Genomic DNA, 20,041 nt, shown 5'->3' on the forward strand with positions numbered 1-20,041 from the left:
CCAGACAATATTAGGATCTCCTGGATATACTACACACCATGTCATACAATAATAATTATTATAAGAGCAACCCCAATGGAGGCATGGCCTGAGCATCCACACACACACACACCCAGGCCATCAAGGAAGAGCACTCATGTGGCAGACCAGATGCCCACCTTTTCCGCAACAAGACCCTGACAGGCAGCAAGAGTGCTGCCCACTCACAGTCATCCCTGCTCTGAGCCATACACACCCTTGCCCTAAAAAGGCAAAAGCAAAAAGACAGAGGCCAGGTGTGAACCCACAGCTCCCACACCAAAAAACAGCATCCTAACCATTGGGCCAAGAGAGTCTGTTCGAAGGAGGCATGACAGCAGGTGTTAGACACGCCTTTGCATCCCTGACATCAGCCACGTGGGGCCAGGCAGAGTCCATTGCACAGACAGGCATGCCTCAGTGGTAGCATTGCTAGGTCCTCCCGGCCACTGGCGGGGGGGGGGGGGGGGGGTAAAGTGGCCATCTCCAGGTTAGAAAACTCCTGGAGATTTGGGAATAGAGCCTGGGGGAGACAGGGACGTCAGTGGGGTACAGTGCCATGGAGTCCACCCTCCAAAGCATCCATTTTCTCCAGGGGAGACGAGCTGTAATTCCAGGGGATTCCTAGGTCCCACCTGGAGGCTGGCACCCCTGCTCAGTGGAAAGGCACTGGGATAGCACGGGCAGGGCTTCCTGGTTCGATTCCCACACGGGGAGAGGTCAGAGGCAGGCAAAAGCCTGGGAGCTCATGCTGTGCCCCTGCAAAATCCAAAAGGGGGAATGGGAGAGCACAGCTGATAAGCTGCCCTGGAGACCCGTCATTTTAACATGCTCCGTAACCCCTCTATCCTGCACCCATGGCGGCAGCAGCTCCCTTGCATCCACCCCAGGCCACCTGCACCTGAACTACCAAGCTGCACAGCTTATGTCAGCATTGCTGTGGAGGAGTGTGGGACCCCCTCCCCACGTTACAGCAGCCACACATACCCTAGGTACACCCACCAGCCCATTCCCTGTGCAAGCTACACACAGCAGCTAGCAGAACATGTGTGGGGAAAGGGCTGGGGACCAATAGGTGGAGTCACCCTTCAGGATGCCCCCGGACCCGTTGTTATGCCACTGAACAAAATAGAGGTCCAGGCGCCCCAGAAAAAAACAATGATCCCAGCGTGAGCATGCCTCAGTCAGAGGCCACCCTCTCAGATATATGAAGGGGAAGCCCTAAGGGGAAGTCATGGGGGCGGGGTTGAGAAGGTAGGGCAGGGAGGGGTGTGGAGCTGCTTTCGTTCTCTCACAAACCAACAGACAGGGACAGAGTTGTAGCACACCCCAGACTTTATTGAGCAGGAAATCACAAACAGGGCCAATGATTTGGCTTGCCAAAGAATTGGGCTGCCCGCTCCCCTTGTCCAGTAAGGCAGTTGTGCCTTTGTGATCTGCTCCCAGGGGCCCCAAGGAGATAGATGCTAGGGGAGTCCTGAAAAGCTACTGCAACCTCCCCCCCCCCACCTCCAAGATCTATCTGGGAGAGAAGATAATCATTTAAGACTATGGCCTGGTGGAATAGGCGGCTTTAACAAAACCTGAGCACCGCATGGATGGGAGTGAGGCAGACTTGCTGGCCAAAATGCTGCCCGAGGCAGGGTGCTCCAGGAGCTGGGCTGGAAATGGTGACTGAGCAGACTGGCAGGGACTGTACTGGTCATGTTCCCAGGTCTCTGTATTGACTTGCCGCCTGCACAGATGCTAAACAGAAACATGTGCAGAGATGGTTTTGATCTGCTGGAAGGTCCTTTTCTCCTTTGGTTGCCAAGATCTTGGCTTTGTGTAACGATCAAGATGGAAAAAAGTAAAAGTCGGATCTACATGGATCCTCAGTACCATCAATATTCACATCCCCACTTAACACAAAGGTAATTAATAGTCCATAGGTCAGTCATTCTCTGAGAGTAACCAACTCCACAGGTTTGTTGTACTAAAATCAGAACATAGTTTTCCGTCCAGAGCTCTTCGCCCAGCAATGCTAGCTTCCTATCGCTTCCAAAAAGCTTCATTAAGTAGATACTGAAACAAGAAACGTACAAGCAAAATAAATATCAAAGATTCACGTTCGCTTCAGGGTCTAACGGTGACAGTCACTTCATGGTGAAAGCACCAGGATCGCTCTGGGCACCAAACTGGCTGCGGTCTTACAAGAACCACCGTACTCCTACTTCAAAACGACCATTAAGCTGTTCCGAATTCGTTCAACCGCCTCGCTCTACGTCTACCGAACTCATACTTTATAAGATTGCCCCGTTTGAGCATCCGTCGCTTTGACTCGGCAAGCCGGGGGGGGGGCGAGGAGCGTCAAAAATATACAGGAAGTAGCACCTGTTTCTGACTGCGCATGCGCGTTTCCCTTATGGCCTTTCTAGCTGTAGCGTAAGTGTAGGACTCAGCCACCACCCCCGACGCGCCGCGTGGCCTTGGGGGGGTGGAGCTGCGTTTGCGCAGGAAGAGGCGGCGGGCAGTCATGGCGGGCGACGGACACTCCGGGCTGCCGGTGGGGACGGCTGTAGCGGTCGTGTGCTTGGTCGTGCAGTTGGTGGGCCGCGGGGCGCATGCGCTGTACTTCCACATAGGGGAGACCGAGAAGCGCTGCTTCATCGAGGAAATCCCAGATGAGACGATGGTCATCGGTGAGAGGCGGTGGGCGGCGGCATGGAGGGAAAGGCCGCGGCTCCGGTTCTAGTAAAGACACTGACCCTGTCTCCCTTCGTCCTCCTCACCAGGTAATTACCGGACGCAGCTGTGGGACAAGCAGACCGAGACTTTCCTTCCGTCCACGCCGGGGCTGGGCATGTTCGTGGAAGTCAAGGACCCCGATAAGAAGGTAACGAGCTACCCCTGCCGCCCAGTTGCCTTATCCTCGCCCGTCATTTTGTGCAGCGTGTCTGATGCTGGCGGAGGGTGAGTGCGGGGAGGAAGAGAGACGTCCTGGGAACACCGACTTCCCCTTGGCTTCTCTCCTGCCCCCACCCCATTTCTTGTTCTGAATCATTTTTTTCTTTTTTAAAATATGTGTGCACCTGGAAGTCAAGGCGACCTCTGGTGACTGACCCCTACTGGGGTCCTGGAGGATATTCAGAGAGGTGGCTGAATAAAGCCTGCCTCTGTCCTCCCTACTGCTGGTACCCCAGGAGGTCTCCCATCCAAGTACTTGCCAGAGTTGACCCTACTTAGCTTCCAAGATCTGACGTGATCGGACTTGCCTGGCCTATCCAGGTCAGGGCGTTCTGAATCATTTTTCCTTTCCCATGAGAACGGCCAATGGGAGGCATAATGAAGGAGCCTGGTCAGCAATGCTGAAGTGGTAGACAGTCTTCCTTGGGAATTTCGCACTCACACCCTGGCCCTCTTTCCTTGGGTTGTAGCAGGTGCCTGGACCCTGCTGTAGAGGAGAGTGTTTTTTAGCCTAGTTAACTTGTGATTTTGATTCTTTCTGATGGTTGCTATTCCAGGTGGTTCTGTCCAGGCAGTATGGCTCTGAGGGCCGCTTCACTTTCACGTCACACACCCATGGAGAGCATCAGATCTGCCTCCACTCCAACTCCACTCGCATGGCGCTTTTTGCAGGGGGCAAATTGGTAAGCCAGTTTCCTGTCTTTTGGCATCACGTGCCCTAGTCTTGTTTTTGGGGGTTCTCTGACACTCCACAGCTTGGAGTGGCTGGCCTCCTCACTTATCCTTGTTTATAGCAAGAGAAGTGCTTGTCAAATGTGAGGAAGAGACACTGGTGGATATTTCCAGACCTTCTCTTCCATCTCCTGGCTTGCTTTCTGTCTCTCTGTGGCTCTCAAGGCATCATTTTCTCAGCAAACGAGATGGAAGTGAGGAGAGAGCTCAGGCAAGGGTGAAAAAGCTGGGCCAGGGACTTGTTTGAATTCTTAGGGTGTGCTACTGTGTTTTATGGGCCACTGTCTCATTTGCCATGTTCTGTGTCCAGCGAGTACACTTGGATATCCAAGTTGGGGAGCACACCAATAACTATCCTGAGATTGCAGCAAAGGACAAGCTGACGGAGCTGCAGTTAAGAGCGAGACAGCTTCTGGACCAGGTGGAACAGATCCAGAAGGAGCAGAACTACCAAAGGGTAAGGTGCTCTTTGAGCCTTATTCAGGTTAAAGAAAAACCTTTCAGACTGTCTCAATAACAACAAATAGCTGGGATTTTATCTTGTAATTTGTGGCATGCCAGAGGATGTTCAGCCAAGAAGTGGTGCAAGAGTAAAGCAACAGCAGAAGAGGGTGGGTGTCAGACCTTTCTCCTTGGGGTAGGGGTGTTTCAGCTACTGTTAAACGTGATGTTTGTGGGAAAGTGGTGAAAGGCCATAATGACACATGGGGTGACTGCAAGGAACCAGGGTGAGAGGAATGGCGAGCTTGCTTTGGAAAGGAATGTCTTGGTATTTGGGGGGGTGTTGAAAGAAGCCCCATGTTTGGGAGGGGGGAGTTACTCATGCCCCAGGTATGTAAATAAGGAAACTGAACTGTGCCTGTGGGGGAGGGCAAAACCAGAGCAATCATGTTTCTGATTCTTAACATTGTGTCCATTTTGCAGTACCGAGAAGAGAGATTCCGCATGACCAGCGAAAGCACCAACCAGCGGGTTTTGTGGTGGTCCATTGCCCAGACTATCATCCTCATCCTCACTGGTGTTTGGCAGATGAGACACCTCAAAAGCTTCTTTGAGGCCAAAAAACTGGTATAAACACTTAAGGCAACACAAGTGCTTTTATTAAAATGTCTCACTGTCCTTCTCCAACTTCCACGGAACTCATCTTTGCCCTTTGGAATCAGAAAGATAAAACAGAATGTGAACATACCAGGACTCATGCTCCCTCTGCAAGGATACCCTTCCTGTGGAAGCCTCCAGCTTGCTCCTTGCTCTGTTAGAGCAAAGAAATTGGTGTTGGGGGTTGTATTTGGGACCTTTGGGGTGGGAACAGAATTTTGGTACTTGCAGATATTAGGCAGAGGATGCTGTCTTGGAGAGGCTTGGGAGTGAGATTCTTAAGATTCCCCCCCCCCAAAAAAAAAATCTCCTTGCTTTTTCCTTGTCCTGAGTGTGGGGTTGGCAGGTTCTGTCTCTGCAGTGGTTTGGTTGGCATGGAGAAGAAAGGGAGAAATTAAGTTTATACTTGTGTTTTGATATGCATGGGGGGGCAATAGCAGTTGTCAAAGTCTTTCAGTTCTGTCTCTTTAGTAACAGGAGCAAATGTTACTGACCCACATCCCCTCCTGATGCAATGTCATCAGCTCACCTACTCTCAGCAGCAGAGAATGCACTGCTTCTGTATGCCTTGGTTTCCTCAACACAGTCTGAAAGGTAACTTTGTCTTGGGGTCAACAATAGATGCTAGTTGTGGGACAGCAGATTTAGCAGTCTCATTTTTCCCTCAGAGCCTGACATACAGTGCACATAGAAGTGTGAGAAGTTCCACAGCACTTAGCATGGCAGCAGTTAACTGTGGAGTTTCCTAGAGTTTTTGGGAAGAGGTGGCTGTATGTACCTGCTATTAATGAAGAAAGCAACCCTGGGCCTTTAAAATACAGAAAATGTGCAGTTGAATAGTTGTCCTTTACCACCCACCTTAAATAAATGAATTTATGGCTTCCCTTTGTTTGGGAGGAAAATATTCTGGTTTTGGACAGTCTTTCCTTGTCCTTTCAGACATTTTGTTAATGATGTTAATCTTTATGATTGTACACAGAGAACAGATAAGAACATGCTTTGGCTATTGTTCTTGGTATCAGAAACTTAAGCCCAGAGAAATCCTCAGTTCCTTCTGAAGAGGATGGGTGAATCCTAAATAGTAGGATTAACAGTATAAGCTCCCAAGGCTCCTCCCTTGGGCTGACACTGCAGGTAGGTGAAGAAGTAATTGTTTATGGGGGAAATCTTTTGTTTTAAAAGATGGTTAACTGCCAAAAATAGCACATGTGGCAGCGTAGCAGTTAGCAGTGCATGAAAACAATATAATTGATCCAGCCTTCACCTTATCTGGTCATCAAAGCCCTACTGCCTCAAAGGTCAGATGAGGGGGACAAACAAGGAGCCTTCTGCATGCTTAAAGGCTGAATCCCCTACAATGCTTTCGGATATCATTTTGTAGCAGAAAGCCGCTTCCAGCTTGTGAAAGAAAGGCCAAGCACTGTTGAGGCAGCTCCCTCTAGACTTCTCTTCAGTGGCTCTTGTCATCATCTTTGTTCATTTAGACTATTTCTTTGCCTCCTTTACAGAGAAACCTGCTCACTGAGGCTTACAAAGTAAAGCAGAATAAACATATGCAAGTTATTATTATTTTTTAAAAAGCCAAGATCACAAAACAAGTTTAACAAGTTGCATGAGACAGTTCTTAAGCTCAAAGAAGAAGGTTTTTAAAAGATCAACTGCTTAAAATCCTGAGTAAAAAGAAATGTAGGGTCAGAGCCAGGCAAGTTTCAAGAGGGATGGTATTCTACAGGTCCTGTTTCTGGTCATCACAGCCCTCCATTCTGAAGAGAGGGAGACAGGCTGGTCTAGCTCATCACATTAAAACATCACATCTAAATATTAATGACAAATGAACATTACTAAAAGGTGGTAAGAAAAGCAAGGACACAAACAGAAGAGACCACTGTGCGTTGTCACATCAAAGTATTATCTGTAGTCTTTTGAAAGTCTGTGCCATGCCAAGTACATTGGGGAGGCTACTGCACAAAAAAACCCTATCTGAAAGGGTGGTGGACAGAGCAGTGCTTCTGATACCGGTTTCAACTTGCAAGCAAGTCATATAGGATCAGACAGTCCCATACCTGGCCCTGGACTATTTAGAAAATGAAGAGATTGGATTTATGCCCCACCCTTCACTCGGTGTCTCAGAGCAGTTTACAATCTCTTTCACTTCCCCTCCCCACAAGAGACACCCTGTGAGGTAGGTGGGACTGAGAGCTTTCTCATGAACTGTCCTTAAGAGAACAGCTCTGAAAGAACTTATGACTGACCCAAGGTCACACCAGCAGCTGCACGTGGAGGAGTGGGGAATCAGCTGCACTCATAACCAGGACTCAAACCTGGAAAAAAGGTGGCAGTCAGTGAAGTTCTTTCAAGTCTGGTGAATTGACCCTATGCCAGGCCAGTCTTTTGAACCACTGGAAAAGGCCTCAAGGGGAGCTTTACCTAGAATGCATTTCAGTAATCTAATAACTGTGATGCAATTCTGTGTTTGTACTGAATCAGCATCTAGGTGCTGCTACCCAGTGGATGCAGCAGAACAAAGTGAAATTGGCTCTGGATAAGGTAGATGGTGGACTGCAGAGATGATGTTATAGGGAACAGATCTTCCTGTTTAAGATGAGATATGGCAGTGGAATTTTGTGCCTTTGTGGAAAGCTGGAGTCACAATTACCATCAGGCAAAAGAGCCACATAATTACTATATGCCCATATACCACCCCCAAGCATGTGCATCATTTTAACACTAAATATATAACTTTTTAAATTACCAAAGTACCTCATGAGAGCTTATGTCTTCCCACCGCTGTTGAAACGTAGCCCTTCTGTAGTTGGAGGGAGGGGAAGGAAGTGCTCTGCCTTCTTGCTCTCTTTTTAGCATGCAATCAGCAGGGCACCTGGATGGCAGTAAGCTGGCTGTGGAGAAAGGGGAGTAACACCACTACCTCATTGCAGCCAGCTTGCCCTTCTCCTAGCAGCCAGGATGAGTGCAGAGCAATGCTCCCTCTAAGCTGTGGCGTCTTGTGAGCAAAAATTCTACTTTGTGAGCTACTGGCGTTACAGCTGTGAACGAACAATTTGGCTACTGAATAAATTAGTTTGCTCTGGAGTCATCCTTCCTGAGCTAAGACAAAAATGTGTGAGCCGGAGGCTAAAAAACAGCTAGCTCACACTCACTCAGCTTAGAGGGAACACTGGTGCAGAGCCTGTGGAGAAGGGGGGAGGGTTGTCAGGAATGAGCCCTTCCTACCCTCGCTGCAGCAGCTGTTTCAAGGTGTGGATCATAAGCCCTACCAAGCGAGCAGTGGTCTCTACTTTCCTGCAATGGGGCAGGTGCCACCCTAGGGAATGGTGCTCAGAAAAGCCACTAGCATCCAGGGTATCTAAACAGCTAAAACAATCTTGGGCTGATTGTGGAAGTTTTTGAAAAGATGGTAGAGGTTATTTGGTTAAGTAAACCTTTTTCAGATGGATATGATCAGAAAATTCTACCTTGTGCGCTTGATCAATCTGGCCATACACTTGTAATGTGTCTGATGCAGGGGCTACCCTGAAATAGATAACGTGGCCACTTCGGCTGATAGACAATGCGGCTTTACCTCTGTAAAGAACTATAGGACTGTAGAAGCATAACAGCAGTGGAATAGCGATCCATGACCGATCTACTTCCACGTCCAGTTCAGCGTGCTTTGCTAGCGATTACCTTTTAGAGCCCTTCCTATCCTGGGAACTGCGTATCTGAAGAGTAGCGACAAGACGCTGCCCAAAATTCTCTGTGGAGGAGTCCTATTCGCTTTGCATTTTTAGTCGCCACAGCAACCCAGGCCTTTTCTTGCGTTCCGGGGGCGGGGGGGTTGTTTCTGGTGATCTTTGGTGACTTCTCTAGCGGTTTTTATGCTGGGGTATAACACTGATCTTGCTATAAACGGGAATTAGCCGTGAAAGCATTTCCTTGAAGTGTAATGCAAGAACAGCCCCTCTTGCTTGCTCACAGAAACCCCGGGAGTGGGGCTGAGGAACCACAGTCCACGAAGCAAGAAACTCTGTCTCCCTAACACAGCCGCAACCGCTGCACGGCCTTGGCGCCGTTCTCAAAAGACCAATCCCGTACATGCCGCTTCAGCAGCCAGTACGCCCTTTTGCCAGACAACTGGGCCGGCATGGTCCTCCCGCAGCCAGAGGGCGCTAGGGTCGCTCTGGACGCCGAACTTTAATAACTCTCCGGTACTGGAGAAGGTCTGTGCGCAGGCGCAAGCCACCAGTCGGACGCGGCGACGTGATCATGGAGGACGCCGAGCTGAGTTTCGCCCACATGGGGCTGGATGCGCGGCTCTTACAGGTATCGTGGTAGGATCTGGGGTCCGATCTCCCTTCCATAGACGGGGGCTCCTCCGACCCGTGCATGTGATGCTCCCCTCCTTCCATTCTTTCACTAGGCTGTAGCAGAGCTGGGTTGGGCCAAACCCACGGCAGTGCAGGAGGCTGCCATCCCGCTGGCCCTGGAAGGCAAAGACTTGTTGTGCCGCGCCAAGACTGGCTCCGGCAAGACGGGGGCCTACGCCTTGCCCCTTCTCCAGCGCCTGTTGAACGCCAAAATGGTGAGGATAAGGGGAAGGGAAGAGGGAGGAGAAGAGCCCCGTGCCCTGCCTCGTGCATCCCTCCTATCCTTTTTTGGTCTGTTTCTTCTCCCGCAGGCGCCCACGGTGTCCGCGCAGGTGGTGCGCGTGTTGGTCCTGGTGCCTACCCGCGAGCTGGGCCGGCAAGTAGTGCGCATGCTGCGCCAGCTGGCCGCACACTGTGCCCGTCACGCGCGCTTCGCTGACGTTTCGGGCTCGGATGACATGTCTGCGCAGAGGTGAGGGCAGCGGGTGCTTGCTGGTTGATAGGCAACGCTTAAGGGTAACGGTGGGGCTTCTTATTTAAATACAATAAAAAATATTTTTTAAAAATGTGTAACGGTGGGATCTGGTGGTGGAGGAGGAGGAGGAAAGTGCCCCCAAGCCACAGCTGACTTGTGGTGACCTCATGGAGTTTTAAAGGCAAGAGGCATTCAGAGGTGGTTTGCTATGGCCTGCCTCCATGTCACAATTCTGGTATTCCTTGGAGGTCTCCCATGCGGTTATTAGCCAGGGCCGACTCTGCTTAACTTCTGAGATCCGACAAGATCAGGCTAACTTGGGCTATCCAGGTCAGGGGGATCTGGTCTGTTCTCTGATTTGCAGGCTGGAGGGCCGTTGTTCCAAATCACTTCCTTTTGCTCGTATTCCAGGCCCATCTTAATGGAGAAGCCAGATGTGGTAGTGGGCACACCATCCCGGGTCCTGGCCCACTTGCAAGCGCGCAACCTGAGCCTTCAGGACTCCTTGGAGTTGCTGGTGCTGGACGAGGCAGACCTTCTTTTCTCTTTTGGCTTTGAGGATGACTTGAAGAAGCTGCTCTGGTGAGGTGGGAGCCGGTCTGCCTTGTCTAGGTAGACAGCCGAGGGTGGGTTGGAATGGAGTCTTCCAGGTTGTACTTGCCTGACCAAGTTTGTCTCTTTAATGTACCGGTTCTGGTAGTTTACAAACTGAGTGGGGGGGAGTTCAATGTGTAAGTTACAGGCAGCAGGCAAAGAGAGGTGAGAAGTCTAATAGGTACAGTAAGATCTGCAAAATGTGTAATAGGTCTCTTGAGCCTTTCCCCTCAGTGAAATCACATGACAGTTCTGCTGTGGGCTTCCCCAGTTATGTAGGTCTGAAAGGGATGGCATGAGTGCTACTTACAGTGAACAGATTATATATATTTACAAAATTTGTATGCTGCTTTTCTGCCATCATTAAGGCCACCGGCAGATTAAAAATGCACATTTTGAAAATCATTAAAACCAAACAAAAACATATTATTAAGCCCAAAGCTAAAACACACATAAAGAGACATAAGAACAGCAATGAAAAGAGTGTAGGAAGGAAGGAATCACTGAGGGAATACCAGATGAAAGCAAGAAGTCTTCATTCGACAGTAGAAGATGGCAACAGAGAGGGGCAGGGAAGTCTGTCTGGGGAGAGTTCTGGAAGTTTGGTACCATGGTGGAGAAGTTCCTCTCCAAGGTTGACACCTGCCTAATCTCAGAATGTTGAGGGCACCCAAAGCAGGTCTTGGAAGATGACTGCACTGCACTGGTGGGGTAGATTCTTAAGGTAGAAGGTGGTCCTTTAGGTCCCAAGCTATGCAGGATTTTAAAGATCAACTTCAGCACATTGAATTGTTCCTTAGGAACAGAATTTGCTACTTCATATAGAGGTGGCTATGCTCGTACTTCTGAGTGAATTGTTTTCTGGATAGCGTGTGGAGACCCAGGTGCTGGACCAGGAGGGCTGCAAGGCTGACCTGTAAGCTTGTTTCTTATGAGTTTCTATTTCCTTTCCAGTCATTTGCCCAAGATCTACCAGACGTTCCTCATGTCAGCCACCTTCAGTGCAGACGTGCAAGCTCTGAAGGAGCTGGTGTTGCATAATCCTGTAAGAAGGGGGGGTAAATTTCTAGGGTCTGTTTGGGGTGGGTTGGAGGCTGAGTGTTCCTTGTGTCACTGAGTTTTGCAGAACAGTCCTTGCTCCTTGTCTGTCAACTCTGTTTCCATTGTTCACCCTACTCCTCAAGGGTGTTTGGCACAGAGAAGGGAGCACTCTGGTCAGTCTCCTCAAGTTCATTTTCAGAAAGGGTCTGTTTGCTTGGGTGTCCTGCACAGGTGACCCTGAAGTTGCAGGAGTCGCAACTGCCAGACAGCTCCCAGCTCAGCCAGTACCAGATTCGGAGTGAGACGGAGGAGGACAAGTTTCTGCTGCTCTATGCACTGCTGAAGCTTTCTCTGGTGCGGGGAAAAGTCATTCTCTTTGTAAGCACCATTGACCGCTGCTACCGCCTCAAGCTGTTCCTGGAGCAGTTCAGCATCCCTGCCTGTGTGCTAAACTCAGAGTTGCCTGTTCAGTCTAGGTAAGCCTCAGTAGGGTTGGGGGTTTCTGTATGCAGTTGAAGTCCTTAGTTGGGGCAGTTTTGTTTGGGGATACTTTGTGCTCCTTAGCAGCATGTCAAAAGAATGAACTATGAAGAAGAAGAAGAGATTAGATTTATCCCCCGCCCTTCACTCGGAGTCTCAGAGCGGCTTACAAACTCCTTTCCCTGCCCTTCCCCACAACAGACACCATGTGGGGTAGGTGGGGCTGAGAGAGCTCTGAGAGAAACTCTTCTTGAGAGAACAGCTCTGAGAGAACTTGTGACTGACCTAAGGTCACCCAGCCAGCTTCACGTGGAGGAGTGGAGAATCAAACCCAGTCCTCCCAGATTAGAGTCCGCACACTTAACTACTACACCAAACTGGCTCTATGGGAATTGTAACCTGCCTAGCTCGGATTTGTGGGCCAGATATCCAACAGTTAGTGCCCTGGCAGAGTTCCTGGCAGAACATGTCGCCCATAAACTATGGGGATGGCTCCCTTGGGGCCCTCTGGGACTGCAAGAGGACCTGTTGACCAGAGGCTCACTGGTACTTCTGATTCACTTCCAGATGCCATATCATCACTCAGTTCAACAAAGGCTTCTATGATTACATTGTCGCCACAGATGAGCAGCACCTGGCAGAGCCAGAGGTACTGGGGCAAGGAAAGAAGAAAAGGGGCAAAAGAGCAGAGAAGTAAGTTTGCCTTGGCAGGGTATATATTGGCTTAGTAGACAGAGTTTCAAATGTTTAAGTATCAAATAGGAGGCCGAAGTAGATAACTGAATGAAGCCTTCTGCCTGGCAGCCTGTGTGCACATCAGTCCCCCTCTGATGTTGCTGGTGCTTCTTGGCCCAGTAGGCCTTTCTTCAAGCTTTGTGGGTGTGGCGTGGAAGATCCATTTGAGAGGCTCAGGGGTGTTGGGTGTTTTCCCCAGACTGGCTGATTGTGAGCAGCATCTGGGATGCAGCTGTCCTGAGTGTCCTCTTGCTACTTCCCTTCTAGAGGTAAAGAGTCTGGTGTTGCACGTGGCATCGATTTTGAGAATGTGTCTGCTGTCATCAACTTTGACTTTCCTCCTTCAATTGAGTCCTACATACACCGAGCAGGAAGGTCAGTAGCCCTGGGAAAGCATCGGGGGGGATATCTGTGTTTACGGAAGTGAAAAAGCTTCATATATCTGTAATGTGGAGATCCGTTAGGGATTTTCAGTAAATTGCTGCCTTGCAACTTGACCAGGCCATGGAATGACTGTGTGTCATCTGGAATTTGGGAAGGCTTTTGTGTGGATAGCAAGTAATGCAGAAGTTTGATTCTTGGAATCTCAGTGTATTATAGAAAGGGCAATTTCTAGTGCTGCTTTGTGGAGATGCTTTTCTTTTGTTTAGAAGTGAAGGTGTGTAGTGACTTGTGTGTGGTGGTGCCTTAGGTGTGGCCTACCTAGCTGCTGTACCTTTTTTCTTTTTTTGCACCTTATCTGTGCATTCTTTGTTGCAACAGAGTGGTATTTCTCCGCAATCAGCAAGAGAGATGAGGATTGCTGTAAACAAAACCTGGCACAGATGTAATTTGTTTGCAGATAGCAAACCTATTTTCCATATTGTTGGGAGTGTGCAGCAGTTTGGGACTTCACTGCATGCTGTGAACGTGGAGGCCAGGCCATACCAGGGGCTCTGTTAGTGGGTTTCAGCCACCTGCAAGTGCCATTTGAGCTCCAGTGCTCAGTCTCCATATGCAGTACTGTCCTGTAGTTTCCAGGTCTGTCCATGATGCAGCGGGTTCAAGGCTGTCAGTATCCCAATGTCTTGGTCTCAGTTGTGCTTTTCCTTTCTTCTTTCTTGCAGAACAGCCCGTGCCCACAACCCTGGAACGGTGCTGACTTTTGTGTCTTGCTCAGAGAGTGCCCAGCTGGCCAAGATTGAGGCAGCACTTGTGGGAGGTGAGTGTGAGAGCTGTCAGTTGGTCCCATGCAAGCAGGTTGCTGAGGCCAGCCAGAATGGGCACTAGACACAAAGCTGTCATCCCTTTCCGGCCAATTCGGGGGGGTTCCCTTGTGGCTATTCAGTGCGATAGTTGCTGTGCCATAACCAAAACTGTCCCTGCTTGTTCCCCAGAAACCAGTGCAATCACCTTACAACCGTATCAGTTTCAGATGGAAGAAATTGAAGGCCTCCGATATCGCTGTCGGGTTAGTGTGTTCGCTTGAGTAGCATCAAAGTATGCATGGGGAGGGGAAATTTGATGTCCTCAGGGACAATACAACACAAATTCTCTTGTTGTGCTTTACAAAATGGGAAGAGGTGGATGTAATTTTTTTCATGTAAGGCTGCTTGTGAGCGTGGCTGTGAGGCCTGTGCAGAACTTCAGCATCTGCTGGGAGATTAGATCTGCCTGGCCATGCTTTATTGTTCAGAAAATGAAAAACGACTGAGATGTAGAGTCCCCATAGAATCCTCAGAACTGGCTCTTGGGTTCTGCTAGTGCTCACGTTCTGTTGGAAGTTTCCTGGGTTGCTTTTAATATAGGTGCTTCTCAGTATTAAGAGCGGGACAGAGATGCTCTCCATGGGGCTCGGTTGACCTATTGCCTCCTTGAATTCCAACTAGTGGCAGATTAGAATAAGCAGCTTCCACAGACTGGGGTGGGGTGGGGAGCACCTAAGCTGACTTGAGTAAACACAATTAATGCAATTTAAGCACAGGCTGGAAATTTTAAACACATTTTTTCCTGCAGTCAAGGTGGGGATTGCCAGATATATTAATGCAGAAGTACCTGTATTCCTCTTCCATCCCCATGTTACACTTTTATCTTCGTCTGCCTGTGGGTGCTTATGACCAGGTAGGCAGAGCAGGTACCTCATGGTTGCTGCACTGCCTGAACTCTGCCCCCTTCTTGCTTCCAGGATGCCATGCGTTCAGTCACCAAGCAGGCAATCAAGGAGGCTCGGCTCCGGGAGATCAAGGAGGAGCTGCTCAACTCAGAGAAACTGAAGGTATAACCCTGGTCATGGGGGGTCTCCCCCTCACCCGCAATGTATTGACAATCTTTCTAGAGATGCATGCCTGCTGTTTTCTTTTGGACATCCTTTCCCCCCGCCCCCCTTCTAGACATACTTTGAAGACAACCCCCGGGATCTGAATCTATTGCGCCATGACCAGCCCCTTCATCCAGCCATCGTCAAGCCGCACCTGCGCAATGTGCCAGAATACTTGGGTAAGGAGCAGATAAGAGTGCATGGAAAATGCTGGAAAGAAGCAGAGAATGGACATAATTGTGCCTGTTGAGAGCACATGTCTGCTGCCTTGAAAGAGTGGTGCAGTGCTGCACAGTAACAGTATACCACAGGGTGCACATTAACTCTTGGTCTTCGTACTCTTTACTTAAAAATGATCTTGTTGTAAGAAACCATGAGCGTAGAAATCTCAGCAGTCCCTGTAAAAGTGAGGGGTTGCTTCCATATTTTGACTGGAGAATATTTGTTTACTTTATAGCCCACTTTTCTTTCTGAGACTCAAGGAGGATCCAAATAGAAAAACAAAGCAGTCAGATTGCATTCAGCAGCCAAAAATCAATGCAATAGGACTAGGGTTGCAAAATTATAAAACAATGTAAACCAAAATAAATAAGACATGGCATACAATAAACAGTGCAGAAGCTAATCATAGAATCAGAGTTGGAAAGGACCGCCAGGGAAATTTCAGGTGGCAGGGCATAGCAGGAAAGTTACTGGGGATAGCAAGCCTTGAAGGACTTTCTAGGTGATAACCAGAACTTGAACAGAACCTGATAACTGATCAGTAACCAATAGAGGGACTGCAATAGTAGGTATCTGTGGGGAAGCAAAATGAGTATGTAGATTGGCATGATAGACAGATGCAATAGGATGATGATGAAATCAGCTGGAGTAGAAGGTTGGTGGGGAGGATCAGGGACCACACTAGGACCGATTCCCCACAAGCAACTCTGCCGCTGTTGCTCTTCCGTTTCCCCCGGTTGTATTGGTCAATTTCACACTATTCGCTGTGCGGCCGCATTTTGACCCGCATCTCCCCCCGATTTCCTCCATGTCTTCTCAATCCTCAAAAAACAGGATCGAGAAGACATGGGGGAAATCGGGGGGAGATGTGAGTCAAACTGCAGCCGTGCAGCGAATAGTGTGAGATTGTCCAATGCAACCAGGGGAAGCAGCGAAAGAGCGATGGCGGCACAGCTGCTTGTGGGGAATCGGTCTGGGTATGCGCTTCTGCATCCTGTTTGTTTGGACAGCAGCCAATTGCTCCTTCTGCTTTTCTTCGCAGTGCCCCCTAGCCTACAAGCTGTTGCACGGCCCCTCAACTGCAAACGCAAGCGGCGGAAGCCACTGCCTCCCCGTACTAAGGTTTGTGTTCTGTGTCTCAGTTCCAATGTGGTATCTGCAAGGAGGCTCTCTGAAATTGGAACAACCAGCTCTTCCTCTCCCCCACCTCCTCTTTGTAGTATTGCCAAGAGTCCCAAGAATGATATCTGTAGTCCAGTCCGTGCTTAGGCACAGTCAGTAGTGTTGCTATTAATATTGCAATGGGGGTGGGTGCTACAGAGGTGGCCTGCAGTCTGGGTGGGGGCTGTCTGAGGTATCCCCCATGTTCTCGTGCCCTATTCTTGGGGGAGGCAGCTCTTTCTCCAGTAACCCATGCTAAGATTCCACCACTTCATTCAATTAGTATAATGGAACCCTTCCTGAGTTCCCAGCTCTTGATTGCAGATGAGACTCCATTAGATGCCAAAATAAAATGAAAATTGTTCTTTTGCTGCTCTCTTGCAAGGATGAGTTCCTCATCTAGGCCTTTAGGTGGAGCCTTCTGTTCCCTGCCACTGAGAGCATGCTGATTAGTTCAGTTGGCATTCCTTCGCAGTGAGAAATAATCAACACGGCTCTGGACGGCTGCTGGGTAGTGAACTTTGCCTCCACCCCTTCTGTTTGACTCTCCTTGTCTGGCTATTGCACTCACAATCCTGCACTTAGAGTTCATTTAAACGATCAAATATTTCCAAATGTGTTTATGGGTAAGAAAAATATAAGTTATGAATAATAAAAACAGCTTAGTCAACAGCTGCAGCAGAATGAATTTTAAAAAGCAATCTCTGTAGATCCCACACAAGGCAGCAGATAGCCAGCTCAACGAAAACTGAGGATACCCTAAATCCTAAGAAGTTGTGTGTGACACCAGAGAGAGTAAATAATGCACCGGGCTGAGGTCCTGCCTAAGCAGAGCATGGCAGAGGGCTTCAGAAGATGACCTTAATGGTCCAAGAATTTGGGACTGGGTGGGCCATTTTGGAGACTATCAGGAACTTGCTGTATGGCTGAATGCAGGGAAAGTGTGTGGAAGAGAGCTGGAGTAATCTTTGAAGGTTTCCAGTGTAGCCTTCGTGAGTTGCTTGGGAGAAACAGGGCAGCAGTCTCTCATTCTTCTGTTTCCTCCGTGCAGGAGCAGCAAAACCCACTACGCAGCTTCAAATTCACAAGGCAGAAATCACGGACTCCAGCCAAGAGAAAGAAACCCTCCTGAGTTCCTGGCTCTGGCGGACAGTGTTACGTATGCATTAGAGAGCAATGTGACTATGGACCCTCCACTCTGGGGCTGTGCTTTTCTGCCAGGATAGGACATTTCTATATGAAAATACTAGAAGAGTGTTTGGGCCTTTAAATATACAGATTTTAAAAGACTTCCTACCCTTTCCTCGGAAAGCAATTAAAATGGCTGAAACCTCTTAGACTTTTAAGTCCTTAAGGTAAAAAGTTGTGTTACAAATATAAACCATTTGTGAGTTTATGGTTTATTCTGGAATGACTCAGACAAACGTATTTCCTTCTCATACTGGTCTTCCCAGATTAGGGGATTGGGGGGGGGGGGGGTAAAGACAGGACATGAACTTGGCACTGGTGCCAGAGACTTCCTGGCTTCTGGCAGCTGCATGGATGGATGCTGGTGCAAAGGTTGTTACCCCCCCCTTTAGTCTTCACAAGCCCACTTGCAGCAGTGGAAGGGAGATTGCTTCTGGGTGTTTGCCAGAAGGTGGTGGTCCTAAGGCAGAATAGCTCAGGAGTCTGAGAAGACTGGTACACTTGCCATTAATGTCTTCCTTGGGGGTTGAGTGCACAAATCGCTCCACTATCAGCTGTCTCCCTTTTTTGCTCTAAGTCTGCTTCTACCTGTTGATAACCACCTGCAGATGCTCCTTGAAATAATGTCCAAATATTGTCTTGAGCAGATGAATTAGGTGAGCATTCTGTCCATTGTGGTGTGAACCAGTGTGGTGCATGGTTCAGTGCAGGGCTGTTGAACCAATTTGTTATGAGGGCTGGATCTGACATAAATGAGACCTTGTTGGGCTGGGCCATGTGTGTCATAAAATGTAATGCCAGGTAGCGGAGATATAAACTTTATAAAGGACACAAGACAAACACAAAGATTTTTTAAAACTTTAAATAAAACATGCTTAAAACACTAGCACTCTTGCAATATTTTGTCTATTTAACAGTCTCTGATAACTGACACCTCTTGCTCTGAATTATTGCATCAAAATATCTGCTGTAGTAATCTTGAGTATGCTGTTCAGGTGTGTACCTGTAAGCTGCAAACCTACTTTTGATTTATTGAGATGCATTACAGAAATCTCATGCTCAGTGTTCTGAGCCTAGGACCCAAGGAAAAACATGAAATGGCTGGGCATTGCAACCTTTTGTACCCAGGTTGCTTCATGTACTGGTCAAGAACATGAGAAGGCATCCTGACACAGACTGAGGGCTGTTTGTTTGTCTAAAAAACTATAGTCTTCCCCAGAGAAATCACTACAACTTCCTTCAAAGAATATGTGCTGGGTGAACTTGGTCTGGATGTGCACTCTCAGCCTAATCCACCTCACTGGCTTCTTGTTATTCCTCCTCTAAAATAGTTCACATTGCTTTCTTACTGAGAAAGACTGGATCATGAGGGCATGAATACACTGAAACTCTGGCTGGTTCCTAGTTGCACTTGCACCCAGGAGAGCCCTGGCATACGGAGCCCAACAAAACACACACACAGCATAAAGAGCCCAACAGAATATACACACACTGTAGCAAGGCACACAAAAGCTCATACCTTAAAAAAAACTTTGTTAGTCTTAAAGGTGCCTGGTATTTCTCCCGTGCGATTGAGGCAGCCCAGCAAAACAAGCTCTCCCTCGTTCCCTCCCTTCAGGGAGGAGCCTCAGCCAGTGGACGGAAAGAAAGGCTTCCCTTTGTCTCCTGTGCACGATTGAGGCAGCCTGGCCAGGAAGCAAACTCTGGCTGGTTCCCTCCCATCAAAGTCAGTATTGTCTCGCCAGACTGACAGTGGCTCTCCAGGGTCTCAGACACAGAGGTCTTTCACATCACCTACTACCTGGTCCTTTTAACTAGAGATGCTGGGGGTTGAACCTGGGACCTTCTGCCTGCAAAGCAGAGATGCTCTACCACTGAGTCATTGCCCCTCCCAAACTGTAGCATTTTGTCTAGAGGTAATCAGGGTAGGATAACAGGTTTGGGTGGAGGCATTTTGTCTAAAGGTAATCTGCTTTCTGGAGCTGCGGTGGTTCAAGTGGTTAAGACGCTGAACTGCAGGCTGTGAAAGGTCGGTAGTTCAGTAGTTCAAGACCCGAGTTGCCGCATGACGGAGTGAGCTCCCGTCTCTAGTTCCAGCTCCTGCCAACCTAGCAGTTCGAAAGCAAGAAATTGCAAGTAGATAAATAAGTACCACTTCAGTGGGAAGGTAACAGCGTTCCGTGCGCCTTGGTGTTTAGTCATGCTGGCCATGGAAACATCTTCGGACAGCGCTGGCTCTTCGGCTTTGAAACTGAGATGAGTACCGCAACCCGAGAGTCGGATTCGACTGGCTTTTGAGCAAGGGAACCTTTACCTTTAATCTGCTTTCTCCAAGCCAGCAGGGATGTGCTGTGGCTGTTGTTCCGACAGGCCTTTGCTCGGAAAAGGACGTTCTTGGCTGCTGGGATGAACAGGGGAGCCATGCACCCATTCTTAATGGCTGGCAGTGGTGGCAAGGCAGTTGGACTATTGCCCTGGCTCCGTGCCTTATCAGGATATACAAGGCAGGAGTCAAGGCCAGGACTGGATTGTAAACCTTGAGGAGACAGGGTAGGATAACAGGTTTGGGTGGAGGCAGTGGTCTTATATGACGTTTCAGGGCAAAGATTAGGTGAGTGGCTCGTCGTAGATAGGAAATGTGCAGCTCAGTATATTCATTAATTTTCTTTGCCTTTTGTTGTACGCCCTGCT

General features: G+C 48.9%; 2 protein-coding genes across 2 annotated transcripts; both read left to right on the forward strand.

Annotated features, from left to right (window-relative positions):
• Positions 1–2,503: 2,503 nt before the first annotated feature.
• On the forward strand, positions 2,504–5,647 carry TMED4 (transmembrane p24 trafficking protein 4). The gene is made up of 5 exons (XM_015421105.1): positions 2,504–2,699; positions 2,793–2,893; positions 3,522–3,647; positions 4,007–4,153; positions 4,621–5,647. The coding sequence occupies exons 1-5, from the start codon at positions 2,534–2,536 to the stop codon at positions 4,768–4,770; spliced, it is 690 nt and encodes a 229-aa protein (XP_015276591.1). The 5' UTR covers positions 2,504–2,533; the 3' UTR covers positions 4,771–5,647.
• Positions 5,648–9,050: 3,403 nt separating this feature from the next.
• DDX56 (DEAD-box helicase 56) lies at positions 9,051–17,605 on the forward strand. Its single transcript, XM_015421110.1, has 14 exons — positions 9,051–9,114; positions 9,212–9,373; positions 9,470–9,630; positions 10,045–10,215; positions 11,182–11,272; positions 11,500–11,744; positions 12,316–12,441; positions 12,751–12,858; positions 13,590–13,684; positions 13,860–13,933; positions 14,648–14,737; positions 14,853–14,958; positions 16,044–16,123; positions 17,214–17,605. The coding sequence occupies exons 1-14, from the start codon at positions 9,058–9,060 to the stop codon at positions 17,292–17,294; spliced, it is 1,647 nt and encodes a 548-aa protein (XP_015276596.1). The 5' UTR covers positions 9,051–9,057; the 3' UTR covers positions 17,295–17,605.
• The last annotated feature ends 2,436 nt before the right edge of the window (positions 17,606–20,041 follow it).

The sequence above is a fragment of the Gekko japonicus genome, unplaced genomic scaffold, assembly GCF_001447785.1.
Source record: "Gekko japonicus isolate JY-2015 unplaced genomic scaffold, Gekko_japonicus_V1.1 scaffold13, whole genome shotgun sequence".
In the NCBI taxonomy this organism is placed as follows: Eukaryota; Metazoa; Chordata; class Lepidosauria; order Squamata; family Gekkonidae; genus Gekko; species Gekko japonicus.